Source organism: Ylistrum balloti, unplaced genomic scaffold (genome assembly GCF_031769215.1).
Source record: "Ylistrum balloti isolate Yb309-2 unplaced genomic scaffold, AGI_CSIRO_Ybal_v1 Utg370180, whole genome shotgun sequence".
Lineage (NCBI taxonomy): Eukaryota > Metazoa > Mollusca > Bivalvia > Pectinida > Pectinidae > Ylistrum > Ylistrum balloti.
Window position 1 is genome coordinate 327,431 of NW_026782166.1, and position 18,420 is coordinate 345,850.

General features: G+C 34.8%; 1 protein-coding gene across 1 annotated transcript; it reads right to left on the bottom strand.

Moving 5' to 3' along the window:
- Positions 1-461: 461 nt before the first annotated feature.
- LOC132551143 (elongation factor G, mitochondrial-like) lies at positions 462-17,695 on the bottom strand. Its single transcript, XM_060215254.1, has 19 exons — positions 17,587-17,695; positions 16,718-16,765; positions 16,285-16,407; positions 15,021-15,358; positions 14,220-14,336; positions 13,550-13,623; positions 13,097-13,173; positions 12,469-12,629; positions 11,922-11,997; positions 10,820-10,957; positions 10,627-10,728; positions 9,684-9,878; positions 9,139-9,221; positions 8,021-8,090; positions 7,035-7,127; positions 6,699-6,774; positions 4,957-5,025; positions 3,494-3,654; positions 462-2,584 (listed from the first exon to the last, which is right to left on the bottom strand). The coding sequence occupies exons 1-19, from the start codon at positions 17,659-17,661 to the stop codon at positions 2,399-2,401; spliced, it is 2,262 nt and encodes a 753-aa protein (XP_060071237.1). The 5' UTR covers positions 17,662-17,695; the 3' UTR covers positions 462-2,398.
- Positions 17,696-18,420: the final 725 nt, after the last annotated feature.

The following is an 18,420-nucleotide window of genomic DNA, read 5'->3' on the forward strand; positions in this document are numbered from 1 at the left end:
TATTATCAAACAACATTGATAAAGATCAATTGAGTAAAAATAAATAAAAAAGAGGAGGATAGAGGAGGGTGGTATACAGACTGTTATTACTATATTGATTCTTCTGTATGTGTGAATTTGTTGGAAAAAAAATAAACAAATAAAAAACATTTTGGATTCTGTAAGCATTCTCTCTCTGAAATTCGTTGAAGTAATTCCAAAGTTTCAAGAGAGATGACAAAGTGTTATACAAGTAGCTAGAAAAATATTGTTTTGTTGTGGGTTGGGGTGTCAGCCAATCACAGTTTCACGAGGACATATTGCTGATAACAGAAATATAGATAATAATTTATGTTTATCTATTTTTATTTCATTTCATTTTTACAAATTTTAATTCATAAATTAAGATGAAAGAGTTAAAAGAATAAAAAAAGATAAAAAAAATTAGACAAAAAAAATAAAAAAAAAAAATACAAGCCTCCAATGTTGTTTTCATTTGTAACAAGAATACTAGACCATTTGATAAGAGAAAGTTTAACAGGTTTTACAAATATTTTGGAATCTAGGACACCAAATTCAAGGGAGGCAACCCACAGTTCACTATATTTTTATTTCAAAAAATACATATAAATCACACTCATGTCATGCATGATAACTTTGTATATTGGATCTGTACATCAAAATATACAGTATATTTGGTAAATAACTTTCAGGATTCAAAGTCTGTCTGATCGACTTGGAGTGTGATTTTCAGGACTAAATGTAAAGTAAACCTTGATGGAAGTACAGATTTAAGTAAGATATGAACAACTTTGGCAATTTTCTCATTTGGCCCCACCTTTTAACATGGGGTCTGAGAGTAACAGTTCATATAAAAGCTATTCCATATCACTCGAATATGATTCAAATTAGATTTAAAAATCGCTTAATTTGAAGTAAAATTTAAAAACTTCATCCCCAGTTGGGGTCAGACCCTTTATTTATACAAAACTGATAACTCTTCAGTCTATCTGGGGATGATCAAGACCAATTCTCATCAAAATCCCTGATCTAAACAGAATCAGAAAAGAAGAACAGTTTGAAAGATTTTCCATTTTAAAAGACTTCAAATCAAAATAGATAAAAATCCAGTCTGGCAATGTGGGTTAGAAGTATTTTGAAAATCAAGTTAATAGATGGACAGATGGATGCAGTAGCATACTGAAAGCTGTATACTTAGGACTGGAATAAGGACGACAAATTTTAACCAGGGATGCCTGTAAAACAGTGTCTGAAGTAATTGATCAAAAATTATGATTTTCAGTCACAGTTTTAATTCCTGGTAAATCTATATTTAAACTATAATTTTTAAAGAGTTGGACAACACAAATGTACCATTTTAGGAATATTTTCCCTTTAAGACAATGTATACATATGTATATAATGGGAATATTTGATCTTCACTATGTCATGGAATTTAATCAACCATGAAAATAAAAGTACAAAAACTTTATCACTGCAGTTATTTTACAGATAGAACACGTAGTACTGCAAACAGGATGTATTTGGCACAATGGCCATGTAATTTTTCCCATTTTCGAAATACCTGTCTGTCGCAATTGTATTTAATTCTGGAAAACATTGATGAAATAAAATCCCTCATCCTACAGTACCAGGGTTTTTCTTTTTAAAGCCTGTTTATCACATTTTGGGACAAAATTTTATCAATTGGGGAGGAATTTTACAGGAGTAAACTTCATGAATACATTTTGGGAATTCGACCATATTTGGAAATAAATTCTACTGTGAATGGGGCCCTTATATTCAGTCCCTCAAAACCCTCAGTAGAATGCCCTGTTTTCTGGCAGTGTATATTTAATAATTAAGATTTAACCAATCTTCGCAACTACATATAATATGTAACCTACACATACTTCTTTACAACAGAATGTGGACATATACCCGTAATATATCCATGTCTCACAGGATAAGGAAAACTGATAATTCATTCAAATTTGAATCAATTTCATGGCAGCCATTTTAATTCTATTTTCCTTTTGTCACAGTACTGGATAGCGGGTGAGTTTCATGTGTCAAAATTCTTAATTTTCACAATTTTGTTCTAAAATGATTCAATTATGTTTAAACAAATTAAAATTTCGCTGTCTGGATGTAAAAGGACATCTTATACATCATTATTTCATGGATGAAATTTTCGTGGTCATTTATAACATACTTCAAAATAGCAAAATAGCAAAAAAAAGTATCCGGCAAAAATAACCGGCGATATGGCATTCCTTTCTGATCCTTATAAACTTCTGATTTATTACCAATAGATTTCCTTGTTATCTGGTAAATAGTCTGAAGACACTACAAGCATTCACAGATATTTGAATAAATTAATGGTTTGTAAGGGACATAACTCTATGTTTGACCAACATCAGTTTTTCTTGCGTTTGAGATTTTTGTTCTGTTGCTCCTGTTCCCGTCTGTGAGCCTCTATCAGCTGTTCTTCTATCTCCGGCTTCATTGGGCAGTATCGACTGTACTCCATAGTAAATTCTCCTCTTCCCTGGGTCTTAGCTCGAAGCTCAGTCATGTAGCCAAACATTTGGTTTAAAGGTGTCTGAAATGAATGGTATTGTGTTTGGATAAAGCGTCTCGGATACTAAATCTGTACAAAACCATTAATATCCATCATAACCGACAAGGGTAATAATTCTACTATCAAATGCGTAGTGAAAACTAGAGATTTGTTTTCTCAATTAAATATATATTTCACCTTACATGCCTATAATTATCAACAAGACAAGACTGCTCTGAACATTTACCTCAAGGCTGAAGATCACAATAACATAGTTGCTAGGAAAAGCACACTGCCTATTGGATGATATAGGCACAGTAGAAATTTCACTTTTACTTAGGGTTCAAATCTGACAGCATGGATATCAAGATTCTGCTGAAAATTCTTCACTTATTTAACCTTTGACTTTAATATCAACAACAACTATAACACATTTCATTCCCGGGAAACATAATGAATCTCAACACCACAAAGTCTAAACAAGAGCACCGCAAAGCGGAACAAAATAAGCCTGTGAATATCCCAAAACAGCAAAGGGGCATAACTCTTATTCAAATCGTCTAATCAAAACCCTGTTCAGGAAAACACAACTTCATATCATGGTGATTAAGCCTACCAAGCTTCATAAAGATCGGCTGAAAAATGTAGGAGGAGATCTCCGGACAAATAAAAGTTTACGACGGATGCCGGACGGGCGTATAAAAAACGTCATTGCAACTGGAACTGGCTGGCAAGTATATTGTTTATTTGGATAAGTAATAGCCACACCACACCCCCTCCCTAACAGTGGTAATCCAGTACCGAGTGAAAAACAGTTCAAAGAATAGATGAGCTAAACATTATCAAGGCAGTGGCTTTTTATATAGGAATAATTGTTTAAAATCAGTGTTTGATGGCCAATATATTTATGGTGTAACCCGTCCACAACAATATACTGCTGTAAAGACGTACCTGTGCAAAAAGTGATACAAATTCATCGTTAGCATCTTGTCCCATCATGATGGAGTCCCGTTTATTGAGACTGGCAAGAACTTCCCCTTGAAACTCAGCAGGAAAGTTCACCTCTACATCCATTACCGGCTCTAACATTTGCCACAGACCGTCTTCCATCACTGTAAAACAAACAATGAAAAGTACACATACATGATGTAATCTTAGCTTTTTACTTGAAGAAATTGACCCAATTGGTCAGCTGACATACAATCATAATTAATTGTTTACCAATTAAGAGATGAAGTAAAAAGGCAAATTGCTCCTGTATACAAGTGTACTATTGAGTACAGACTAAAACTCATCTATCTGAATCGAACCCAGGTCTCCAGTGTGGTTATCTACCATTCTATACCAACTGAGAAACAAGCTCTGTCAGTTGAGTGACAGAAACTGTATCAAACATATATTATAAAAAGAAAATACTGCAGGAAGAAAAGCTACTTTAATGTATGATATTGTGGCTAGTATGAGCATCCTGGTCCCAGCATGTCCTGTTTTAAACAGTTGCAAATATACTTTTTCACAATTAAAAGTGAAAAGATTTTAGACGTACCCCCCAATCCCCTGATCTTTTTATTAAAGGACTGGTCAGGTGTGGTTTTGGACTATTAAACATTGACTATTCACAATTAAAATCCAATTATATGGAGAACTATGATACTGTGAAGCTTTGGAGTGAGCATTAAAAGATACCTTACATCCATAAGACTAATATAGATGATGATTTAAATCCATAGCCTGATAAGACTCAAGCCATACTCCGAATACTAATATGTCAACGCTAACTTTCGCTAATACACATGAAAACAGACATGTGCTCATGGCTTCTGGTTTATCGTGATATCAGATGTGAAGCAGAATAAATGAAACCTGTCAGTTTCTTAACAGTTGAACATGCAAGTTTTTAAAAAGATAATCATATTATAATTGACATATTTTTCAATGTCCAAAACAGGGCACTGTCATTGCTGTTTGTTAGTTTTCTGACTTGCTAGCTGCTATCACATTTTAAGCCCTTCATCCTGATTTTGCTTGATACTGACTCAGACAATTTGCATAATATATACAGTAATTATCTTATTTATCAATCTTGTCCTTTTCGTGTCAATTTTGCATGCCAGACTTGTGACTCTGTAATGTTGAATGATAACCACCAGAATCCAGTCTGGTGTAAAACTACATGGTGTGATAATATGGTGTGAATGTGAACTAAATCTAAAGAGTTCAAGATATGTACACAAATTTTGTGTTTTGTAAGTAAGTACATGGACAAAGTGATAACTAATATCTAAAATGTTTATAGAATCTGCCGTCAAAATTTTAATGACAAGGTTTCTAAAAGGAAAGCTAAGACAATAGATTAAAGGCAAATATGTGATGTTATGTAAGAGAATTCATCGGAGGAGGAAGCTAATTATTACCTTTCCTCATGGCTGCTTCTCCTGCCTGTTGGAAAGCCCAGTCACTAGAATCAACCTGGTGGGCCATACCTGTGAGTGAGAAAGGTTAAAATATAACACAAGAAAGCCCAGTCACTAGAATCAACCTGGTGGGTCATACCTGTGGTGAGAAAGGTTGAAATATTACAAAGGAAAGCCCAGTCACTAGAATCAACCTGGTGGGTCATACCTGTGGTGAGAAAGGTTGAAATATTACAAAGGAAAGCCCAGTCACTAGAATCAACCTGGTGGGCCATACCTGTAGCGAGAAAGGTTGAAATATTACAAAGGAAAGCCCAGTCACTAGAATCAACCTGGTGGGCCATACCTGTAGCGAGAAAGGTTGAAATATTACAAAGGAAAGCCCAGTCACTAGAATCAACCTGGTGGGCCATACCTGTAGCGAGAAAGGTTGAAATATTACAAAGGAAAGCCCAGTCACTAGAATCAACCTGGTGGGTCATACCTGTGGTGAGAAAGGTTGAAATATTACAAAGGAAAGCCCAGTCACTAGAATCAACCTGGTGGGTCATACCTGTGGTGAGAAAGGTTGAAATATTACAAAGGAAAGCCCAGTCATAGAATCAACCTGGTGGGTCATACCTGTGGTTTTAAAGGTTGTTATATTACAAAGGAAAGCCCAGTCACTAGAATCAACCTGGTGGGTCATACCTGTGGTGAGAAAGGTTGAAATATTACAAAGGAAAGCCCAGTCACTAGAATCAACCTGGTGGGCCATACCTGTAGCGAGAAAGGTTGAAATATTACAAAGGAAAGCCCAGTCACTAGAATCAACCTGGTGGGCCATACCTGTAGCGAGAAAGGTTGAAATATTACAAAGGAAAGCCCAGTCACTAGAATCAACCTGGTGGGCCATACCTGTAGCGAGAAAGGTTGAAATATTACAAAGGAAAGCCCAGTCACTAGAATCAACCTGGTGGGCCATACCTGTAGCGAGAAAGGTTGAAATATTACAAAGGAAAGCCCAGTCACTAGAATCTGCCTGGTGGGCCATACCTGTAGTGAGAAAGGTTAACATATAACAAAGGAAATCCCAGTCTCTAGAATCAACCTGGTGGGCCATCTAAGAAAGATCTATTAAGGATTTCTGAGGAAATAGAATTACAAACTTTCTTAGTCATAATCAAAGATGGCTGTCTGTCAGCTATTCAAAAGTTTACCACTAAGGATCAAACGGATATCTACTGATGAAATTTGAAAAGATCCAACCAGCACTTCTCCAGAAATAGAGATAACAATCTATTACAATAAAAATCCATGATGGCTGACTGTCGGCCATGTTGTTTTTCTAATCTGTCGATAAATAAGACCATGTTCGACTAGGAACAAAGGGGAACCTACATATGAAATTGAGAAGATCCATCTAGTGCTTCTCAATAAATAGCAATGACAAGAATTGCTTACGGACAGATGGACAGATGACGGACCACAGACAGCGGACCACAGACACAGGGTGATTTGAATTGAGAATCAAGTGTGAAATATAAAGGGTCATTCAGCTCTTATGTAGGAAAAGTTATTAGTACTTGATTCTGCACCTTGACATAACCTGACTTGTCTTTTACAGTATGTTAGTCAAAAACAATACACCCTTGTGCTTTTGCTTCATTTGTTTTCTTTTTTAAGTTTATTGTATTAACTATATGTTCTCATGTAATTTTTCCTGATCATTTTGTGTAGCTGACCAGCTTTTAGAAACTTACCATCTGTTAATCGGATCATAACTCCTGATGCTTTGAAACCACTCAATTCCCCCTTCAAACAAGCCTCTCTGAATCCCTGAAAATAATAGTTTAAAATACTTTTTCATCAAATGTTCAATGATGTGCTGAATTTGATCTTGAATTTTCAGAAATAAAAGTCCAATTAAAAATGATATTCAAACATTATAAATGTGATTATTTAAAAGTACAACTTGTTTAGATTACAAGTTACCAACAAAGAGCATCACCTTTCAGCCTTATAATGTACTTAGTACAAGATAATTTCACACATATTGTATAACACATCTCATCGAGCTCTTGCTTCTAAAGACTTACCTTTTCAATAGCCGCTATGTAATTTTTTGGTATAGCTGTTCCCATAGTTTCATCCTGAAATATAATCTTGGTGTTTTCTTGAGGTGGAAGAGGCTGAAATAAGGAAAATTCAGGTCATGATTAACGATTAAACCAAATGAAAAAAAGGGGCAGTAACTCCTACAAACCGTGACTAACTGAAGATTACATAGCTCAACAAGGCCCTAGCCTTCAATAAAGAGTGACATAATCAAAAACTAACAACATACTCATAAGGGGTGACTATTGAGGCAATAAAATATATATCAGTTAGTATTACGGTAGTAAAAATTACTATTGTGATATCATTGCAAGTATCCAGTGACTATTGGGACACTATTTCTCATTTTTTGACCCTTAAATTATGTTTTTAAAAACCCAGATATAAAACAAGGTCACTAACCTATCAAAATGTGTCAGAATGCTCAATTTAGCAAATGTTAGAGCTGTAAAAATGATTACAATTTTCATACAAACAAGTAGGTTGTACAGTAATATTTGTTACACTTTTTTATATTTTCATATTATTTATCTTATACATAGAAGTGCTATTCTGTGAAACTCATATGCACAGCTGGACTCAAGACTACAATATTATATTCATATCAATCTTAGCTTTACAATAAATGTATCAATTTCCTCATTATTTCAAACTTTTTTATGTTTACAAAGGTGAATGATTGATTCATCGATGATATAATTATTTGACTTTGACACCAATTCATATACATTTCATACATTGTTGACAGATCATACGAATGCAATCTTTTCTAATAAATATAAATTACATTCTGCCTCACCTCTACAGATCCTACAACTATCAATTCTAAACACTATAAATTACAAGCTGTCTCACCTCTACAGATCCTACAACTATCAATTCTATACAATATAAATTACAAGCTGCCTCACCTCTACAGATCCTACAACTATCATTTCTATACAATATAAATTACAATCTGCCTCACCTCTACAGATCCTATGACCTTAGCATATTCTCCTCGTCCTCCAGTCTGTTTCTTGTGCAAATGTTCAAATCTGAAAATATTAAAAATATATCGTTGTGCTAAGCCAATATCACAAAGCAGAGAGAGTTAATACAATTGCACCAGCTGTTCTTCACTATTATAATGTAGAGTTGTTAATTGGACATATTTATCATAGCGGCCGTCTGGTTTGGACTAATCCACATGTTTCCAAATGTCTATAATTTATAAAGATAGAACAGAGGAATCTATACACTCTAAGGACGTTTGTAGTAATTTACTATGTCGACATCTTATGTATGCTATGCGGCCTTCCTCAAGATAATTTAAACAACTTCCCTAAGCCATGAAATACAATTTCACCTCTCAATATGGCAGCAGTTGTTAGGTCAACACGGAGACATTATGGAGATAAAACACTGTGACGTCATAATTCTCCTAGAGCTGTGATTAACCATGTTATTCTATAATTAATGACAGTTATATTTTTGGAAAATCACTAGCTTATATTTAATCAGATATAAAAGATGGCTAACGTTAGGATCGTCCATTTGTTACTGTCTATAATTTGCAGTAATGTATACAAGTATAACAGATATTTTCAGCGATTTTAATTCACTGTTATGCGCAAATGTTTCCTGGGTATTTGATTATCCTTTAAATCTAATTGCTGTAAATAATGGAAAATTATATACCCTACAAACTACACAGTCCAATGTACAGAGTCATAGCAAATATGTCACAGAATATTGCAGACATATTCAGGGCAAAAATGTCACAGAATACTGCATAAGTAACAAGATTGCCGTGGACACAATATACGCCGCCACAAAACATAAAGATCAAGATTGGTCCTTTTAATTATTCATGCATATCTACCCATTGTAGTAGTGACATTGAGCAAGTTTCATGAAAATCTGATGATTAGTTTAGGAGGAGTTGCGTTCACAACAAATGGACGTACGGATGGACAGACAGAGAAGATAACACCAATATACGACCGCCTCTGGCCGCGTATAAAAATTATTCTGATAAATAAGACAATTGTTAGATGATTTCAGGATGTACGTGACAGCTGATGTAAAAAAATATTTACTTACTCCACTTTATTGGTTAGTGTTTCTATAAATGCGACCCTTGGTTTTCCCAGGATGCACTTGGCATTAAATTCCCGTTCTAATCTCTGTAAAATACCAAAAACAGCAGCTGAGTAAATAAACTGACAAGGAAAATATTCAAATATCAAATATCATGTTTACATATTAAGTTTTAGGAAAGACAGGGTTTTTTCTACTCTTTTGGGTAAAAACCTTTTTATTTCATTTCAGAAAGAACACTGATCAGTTGAAATGGAAATTTTATTGAAAAATCATTCATTTTCATGTTGGGTTTATCTTTGTGGAGTTTGTGTGTACTTTTCATCCAAGAATTTATTTGTGAATGACCCATTGAATTAGTACAAGTGGATTTATTGGGTTTTCATTTATCCACGATATCAAGCATCTATGAAATATCAGTTTTTGAAAATAAAACGATGGAAATGGTGAAAAATATTATCCCCTTCAAAATAACAGACTCTACATTACTACTAATGTATAATAATACCATATATGGAGTTAGTACTCTATTTCCTTACTTGACTCACCTGAGCATATATGTCTAAATGTAACTCGCCCATTCCTGATGCAATAGTTTCCTTATTCTCCTCATCCCAATAAACACGGAAGGTTGGGTCTTCCTTTGTGAATCGACTTATACCTTTTGAGAAATTCTCATTTGACTTTTTGTCAACTGGCTTAATAGACATGGATATAACAGGTTCTGGCACATGCATACTTTCCTGGAACAAACGATTATCACATTATAGTATTATAGAGATCCCACAGCTGATAATGTTTATCTCTTTATGATTAGAACAGTACAAAGTTGTATCGCCACAACCCTATGTCTATATATTCCTATCACAAAGGCAGCTTAGTATACACATTGTAGTACTTGGTTTTCCAGAAATGGAGAACACAATACTTCATATCAAAATACAAACTAGTTTGTAACTGCTGCATGAAATAAAGGTCAAATTCAGCCTCAGTAACCTGTATTTTTAGAACTCCCTCGGTGTAAAATCACAATGTTGTAAACCAGGAAACATTTGGTTGTGGTTTCTTATGCTTTCACTTAGAACTGATTAATTGCATTCAGTGATAAATTTTCTCCCAAAACAGTCAAATATTAATTTTAGCATTTGCCTACACTTCATTTTTTCTCTCTTCACCCAACGGTGAAGAAAGCGAAGATCAAACTCCAGCTGAAGTTTCCCTGTACACAGTGGTTGGCTTTGGCAGACAGTTTTATCTAAATTCCGTTAGAGATTGAGGTGCTAAGGTAATGATACTGCTTCAAGACATATACAGAAAATCAGTTCAGGACATGAAAGAATACATTGGAAGGGGACAGACAGACACACATGGGGAACTGATGATGTCATCTGTAAAATTTTGGTATATAAGAAGATGAGCAGACACCCAAATGAAAAGACAGATGGACAAATGGACCACCAACATCCAAAACTAAAATCAGTAATTACTTACCATTGACAAATGGGTATTGCCCTTGGTGACGAAAGTATCTCCACTGGCACAGTCTATCCCAAATAAAGCCGAGATATCGCCTGCATATGTCATACTTAGATCCTAAAATGAAAATAAAACAGTCTTAAATTTGGAAAATTTCTTCAAAAATCAACATTCAGTAACAGCAGCATTTAGGTTATGAAATATTTACCTCCAATTCATCAGCATTCATACGCCCAAGACGGGGTACCCGAACCTTCTTGCCTGTCCTTGTGTTGAAGATGGTATCTCCTCTGTTCAGGGCACCTTGGTAACACCTCATGTAGGTCAACTGGCCAAATCTCCCAGCCTACAACAGAAAATGTGATAAACATTAGTGCTGTGTATTGCGGACAAAACCATATTGCAATGTATTGCAATATCCAACAAGATATTGTGGTATGTATTGCAATATATTGACTTTAGTTACATGAATATGAAATGCCTATTGTACCCGTTTTGGTGAGGTGCATAAAGCGGTGACTTCTGAATGATTTATTGCGTCACATGCATTGCAAACTTGAAGCCGAACAATATCATCGTTTCTGGAGAAGCTTAAGTGAGTACTCATTCCTATACTTACAATCACTGAAACAAGAAACTTGAAGCTATGTATGTCAGTTGATTACGATCATGTCAATATATTATTACAAAATGATTAAGGTTTAATATCTTGTTTTATGTGATTTTAGATAATCTTATATATGAACCTCATGTGCAAATTTCGAAAGAATTCTGTGTTTAGTAGCACCGATGCTGTGAATAAGTATGTCAAGAATTACAATAACGAAAATGCATGATTTTAACATGGCGATCAAGCGTTTCAAAGACCACGTAGCAACAATATGACAATCTTGTATGTTTGTTTCACATTTAAACAATTTACGTTATTTGTGTTAACAAATATTGTGAAAATTGTGATTACTGATAAACATGAATAAACCATTGCGATATACCGGATTTTAGGGATTGCATACCGGTATATTGTATCGACCTCTGTACATTGAGGTACACCGGTATTTCGATAATATCTCACAGCACTAATAAACATGTAGGTCAGCAGGTCAAGTCTCCCAGCTTTTTGAAGACACTATACATATCAATCCTTTACAGACTTATGACAACAGGAAAACGTTATCAACTTATTCAATGTCAGTAGAGATATTGTTTGAACAGATGACACTTATTTCTCTTAAACCTCTGTTAAATTTTTGAACAAGAAATATTTGTTTCTGCAATATATAATTCCTTTTCTCTAGAGAAAACACACTTACTTCCAACTTAAAAGCAAGACCAATGAATGGATTGTCACTTGTCCTCGCTGGATTCATCACAACTTTTTCTTCCTTCCTGAACAAGAGAGTAAACATCGATTACTACACCTACTAAACACATGTCACTTTCTAAATAACATAAAAAGGGAGGTAACTGCATAGAGCCAAAGGAGAGAATAGAGAAAGATAGCTGTTGGCACTTACTTCAAATTTTTTAAGTCAGACGCTTTAAGGAACATACAATGTTGTTTAATTTTGCAAGGCTAATAATTTGTGGATGTCAAAGTATGAGTGAATTCATGTGTATTACATTTTGCCCATGTCTATACATTATTACCTTCAAAGATCGTGCTATCTATAATGACCACAACTATAGCAAAATTAAACCCCCACAAATATAGCCGACTATACAGCAGCAATTAAACACTAAATCAAACCTACAAAAATATTTTCCATATCGAAAATGGTGTCCATAGATAACTGGTAGTCTTTCATACTACATGACTGCAGTGTTTATACTGCTTTCTTTTGACCTTATGTTACTTACCCCTCAACACTGTTGTCAATACAAAAGTTTTCTACTTCTGTGGGGTTGGGAAGATACCGCACCACAGCATCTAACAGTGGCTGCACACCTTTGTTCTTGAGGGCAGATCCCAGCATGACTGGGGTAAAAGTACGTTTCAAACATGTTCTTCTAATGGCATCCTAAAAGATTGAAATTCATTGGGGCTATTATAAATCCATTACTTGTTGTTTCATACGTGAACATACATATGATATATAAAGGTGAAGGGAGGTAACTATGTCCTTTCTCTGCATATTTATATATATATGATGAGCATGCAGTTCTAATTTTCTTCAGTATTCAAGAACTCAAGACCTTTCCTTCAAGATACAATAAAAATTGGTGGTTTTCACAGCTGCTATAACATATTCTAAATTAATCTGCAAAATGCAGGACTTCAGCGAGATTGTATTCGGCCTTCAGCAAGTTTAACAATCCATCGTTGAAGGCTTTAAACAGGAATTTATCTAAAGATAAAATTCAATATACATTCTTTTAAAATTTCTGATATCCTTTTTACTACAATGGAATTAGCAATACATAGGTATATGTTATTTATCTTCATTCAACGTTATCAAATGGAAGGAAAAACTTAAAATATACAAACATGAATTTCTTTTTCTGTTGGTGTTTTCTCTTCCAGGAATAAGTCTGCTAAACTCTCATCAGCATCTGCCACCCTTTCTGCAATGACAGAGTTACATCTTTTAGTACTTGCAAGTAAGTACTTCATGTATGGTATATGTTAATAATGAATCATCTCCTTTCTACTGACCAATCAGGTCCTGGTTCTTACAGACCAATCAGCTCTTGTTTATAATCTTACTAATCAATCACCTCCTATCTAGTATGTTTGTCTTAGTAACTTACAAACCAATTAGATGTCAAGTGTCTTTATCTTTAGTAACCAATCAGCTGTTAATAATTGTACTAACCAATCAGCTCCTACCAAGAATGCTTGTCTTACTGTCCAATCAGCTCCTGTTTAGTATCTTACTGACCAATCAATTCCTTTTGTAATTTTACTGACCAATCAGCTCCTTTTTATAATTTTACTAACCAATCAGCTCTTGTCTAGTATCTTCAGTCTGTGCTCTCATGTCCGGTGGAATTTCTTCTTCAACAACATTGAGACTAAAATCAAATAAAAAAAAAGATAAAACAAGAGGTCAATGTGCCTCACCAGACAGAAACCGAGTATTACCACAAGCATAATTTTCTGACAGTAAGCAAACAAGAATTTTGCTTTTATTTCAATCAAAATTTAAGTGTCATATCAACAGCAGTAAAATTCTCATCTGTACAGCTCTTTCATTTTTTATTTTCACTATTTTGATATATCCAACAAGCATGGAACAATTATATAGACAAATATCAGGTAAACAGATAAGATTCTATACCACAATTAAATACAACACAGGCAACAGATTACAACACCCTAAACACATATGTTTTTGAGGTAATCTTATTTCCGTGGTTTCCTGATGAAAAGTAATCCACTAACTGTTCTATCTACAGCAGTGTTTGTAGATACACAATTCATCTTTGTACTAATATGCCAATAAAGTTATGATGGTCAACTGTCTCAACCAAACATGAGTTTTCTGCAGTGAAATATCGGAAAAAATTAACACAAACAAAATTTAATTTGATATCAGCTGACATGTGATCATCTTAACTAAGCTTCCATCCCTTCGTAGCAGTGAGAATCTCAGCAAAATCAAACTTACCCCATTGGCCCATCAAAAAAGACAGCTTTTCTCTCAATCACATCGATAATTCCCTCATGTTCCTTCTCTAATCCTACTGGCAGATGCAATAGAGCAGCATTGTGCTTCAGTTTTGATCTGAAAAATTAAAATGTATCAGTAAACAAATGCCTAATTTTAGAACAGAAACTTATACCTGAAAGACTACAGATATACAACAAATGTCATTTTCTACCCAAAAGTAGACACATGACAAATATCAGATTCTGAAGACAGCAATTCATTCACTTCTGGAATTACTGTAGACATATCACACATGCCAAGCACAGTAATTAATGCATTTCCTCAATGACTGTAGATATACCACAAACATCAATTTCATTTCAGTAATAATTACCATAACTTTAGTATGCTAATACAGTACCAACACCCATCTTTGTATCCCAACAACAAAAGATTCGAAACAATCCCGCCCTCCCTACGATCCATGAGCCATCACGACAGGAACACAAGAGTGAAAACCTAAAATTTCAAGGACAGCAATTTATTTGCTTCCTGTAGGACTTAAGATTAAAGACAGTTTTATAGCCCACATATGATAGTAGGGTGAAGTATCACTATTCAGACATTGTGGGGATGGGACAAAAGTGGTCTTACATATTTGGAGTGGTTTGACCATACAGAACTCCCTTACTGTCACTTTTGTTCAGTATGTAGCTTTAGACTTTTAAACATGCAGTACATATTCCTGAAAAGCCAGTATGACACCTCAATACAGCAAACAATCACACACCTGGATGTGGAATACACTGGATTTCTTACCTGAGTTGATTCAACACTCTGTAAGGGTTGGCTCCACCCCTGTCCAGCTTGTTGACAAAGGCCAGACAAGGAATATTATATCGTTTCATCTGTCTGTTTACTGTGAGCGTCTGGGACTGGACACCTCCAACCCCACACAAGACAAGAACAGCACCATCAAGGACTCGCAGTGCTCTTTCTACTTCAACAGTAAAGTCTATATGGCCTGGTGTGTCAATGATGTTGATGTTATGGCCCTGCCAAAGCACATATGTAGCTGCAGACTGTATAGTGATACCACGTTGTCGTTCCAGTTCCATGAAATCCATCTTAGCTCCAACAGCATCTTTGCCTTTTACCTAGAAGAAAATCAGATGAAATTGTATTAACTTTGTAAACATCTCTGAAGAATGTGAATACCTCAACTCCCGTTCCAACCAGAATCTGATAACATGTAGAACTTGATGTTATGATACTACAGAGTTAATATGAACCAAATTTGTTCACAGATTATCAAGCTATGATCTTTATTCAGAATGAGATGAGATGGGATGGGCTTAGGGGTCATATGAAGAGTTCAATACATTTAACTCTAGTGACCTCAAAAGTGGGTCAATGTCATTTATTAAAGAAACTGGAAAGCCCTTCACCCTATATGTTATTGGACAAATACCTTAACACTAGAGTGTTTACTTATTGTTTACAGGATAAAAATTGATTCACCACCCAGCATGTAAATTCCCTAAATATGCTGTGAGGTATTTACAAGTCTTAGGATAAGCGATACGAAAATTCTACAATTTGATTCCAGGATAGCTAACAGGCATCTCATCACAATAACTGAAATTAGCATGAGCTATGTACCCAACTGGGAACATATCTGATTCTAAGATTTCACATTCACAGTCTCCTGCTTTCACTGGCAAAATTGATGTAAAGTATTCCCTGTACTTCACAAGTAATGTAAATGTTGGTGGTTTTTGACAGTTGAAATTTTGTAATTTGTCAAAAATTTCAACTTTTAAAGAGAGAATGTTATTTTCACAGATATGATTAAAATGGACTTTAGTCTCAGTATCGATTTCATTCAAATGTACCAAATTTTTATTATTTTTTTTTCTTGAAATTTGAATCCTTCAAAAATTACTATTTTAATGGCCAGAGACCGTCAGTACATGACCTCTTTACTTATGAGGAGACAAGGACTCCATTTTGATACCCCCCACTAACAGAATACTAACAGGGCACACAAAGATCGTAAATAAGACTTTATTCCATTTTATACCTCATGCATTTCTGCCAGTTTTCCTGTATAGAAGAGGAGTCGCTCTGTCAGTGTCGTTTTTCCTGAATCAATGTGAGCGGAGATTCCAATGTTTCGAATTTTCGAAACATCTTCCATGACATCCTGAAATCATTTAAGCAAATGACCATTGTAAATGTCTGGCAAATTCAACAAGATTACTGTAGGTAGATCAATTACACAAATATCTGTTTGTAAAGAAAGAAACTTTTGAAATTTCACACAGTTTTACTATTTTTGAACATGAGTGTAATGCATGACCCAAATGTACAAATCAACCAAACTGAAAACAAGGTTAACCATTTTACAGTAGAATTAAAGGAAAAAAAGAAAATGGAAAAATTTTTAAGTTTTTAGGAACTCATGCCTATTGGCCTCCTCTAAGATTATCATTGCAATAACATAAGCAACTTACTCCAAATGTTCTACCTCCTGCATAAGATGCTGCTGGTACATAATAGCCCTGCAAATAAAAAGGACAAAAATAAGAATTAGACAGGATAGATCTACATCTGTACAGATGGGCTTAATACAGCATAACATGGGTATTTCATGGTTTCCAGCCGTTCAATAGCAGGTATAATTCACCTGTATGACAGAATATACATATTTTCCACCAGCATAATAAATAGTCTAATTTGCTTACAATTCAATCAGCCATACATTGCATAGTGTAATCCAATGGACAACCATGACATTATAACAAATGAATGCAAAATTCTCAAAACTTGCAATCTACTCCTTAAAATTTTCCTTCTCATTTCACCAACATTCTTCACAAAATTGGGCAAAACTGTCCCATCACAAACAATGTGTAACCCTGGTAAATACTAGTCACAATATACCAATCGGCTTCTCTTTAACTCGATTAGTTGAGCGTCAGACTAATTAGTCAGAGGTCGAGGGTTCGATCCCTAGCGGTAGCATTGAAATAAATAATAAATAATAGATGTTTCTGGGTTTTTTTTGTTTTTAACTTAATGTTTCACTTTCATCAATGACAAGACTTACTTGTGTTTATATAACTATAATTGATACACTTATATCAAAGGCCTATTTTTTAAACTTCAATGAAAGGTGTTCCAGATACATAAAGTTTCCATTTCGAAATCAGAGATAAGCGAACTGAGTGAATGAGAATATTATCTTCGTTTTTGTTTTGCTACCATTCAGCCTCGAGCACTAGCTTTGCACCGTCTGACAGTTGCCGATCGATGCGGTGAACGTGATGCATTTCAGCTTTAAGCAGCTTTCAATATGTATCACTGTCTTGAGACGTCTTACCTTTGGCAGTCTGGTACATTTACCTATACGTAAACATGAACGTGCGTTGGCTACACTCAACAACTTCATTTTCATAGGTAGTTAGATAACGTTTACGATGACATTGATTCCGTAACAGTACCATGTGCACAGGAAGTTATCTAGCAAATAATGCGCACGCGCAAGTCTCTGACATTAAGAATGTTAAGGTGAAATCTTGTACACCGCTCCCGGACGCGATTCCAAAAATTAATGATACCTGGACTACAAATAGAAAACAAACATCTCAGAAAGAAGGTAATACACCATGAACTATTTTTTCATCTAGCTTCTTTTACATAAGTGATCTAAATATTTCAGGATATGAACAAAAATAAAGATAAAAAAAAAAAAAAAAAAGAAAAGAAAAAAAGCAACATGACAACATAATCATAATTCAAATTCAACAAAACCACTATGACAAAAAAACCCAATAAAACGCTGAGGCAAAAAGATCGAGAAAAGACATCTATACGAAGACTCCTGAATAACTACAAGGAGAATAAGATCAGGTGTTCCTGAAGAGTAAGCGTCTTCTGCTTCATTGGCGAAACCCGTCATGTAAACCTTGGTCAATCCAAGTAAGCCATTTCACGTTCTTAAATGAGAACAAGACATACAATAACGACTAACTAATGAGCATCAAATACGTCCAGCTTCAAAGAAATAGAATAGTTCTCAATGAGATCACTATGGCGACATTGCGCCATTTTGGAAAGCTTAACAAGATGTTCTGTAGATTTTGGCCTATATACTTTATGACTTACTTCCATATAGTTGATGCTGTGATCGTATGTGTAGCCAAACAGTTTCAAC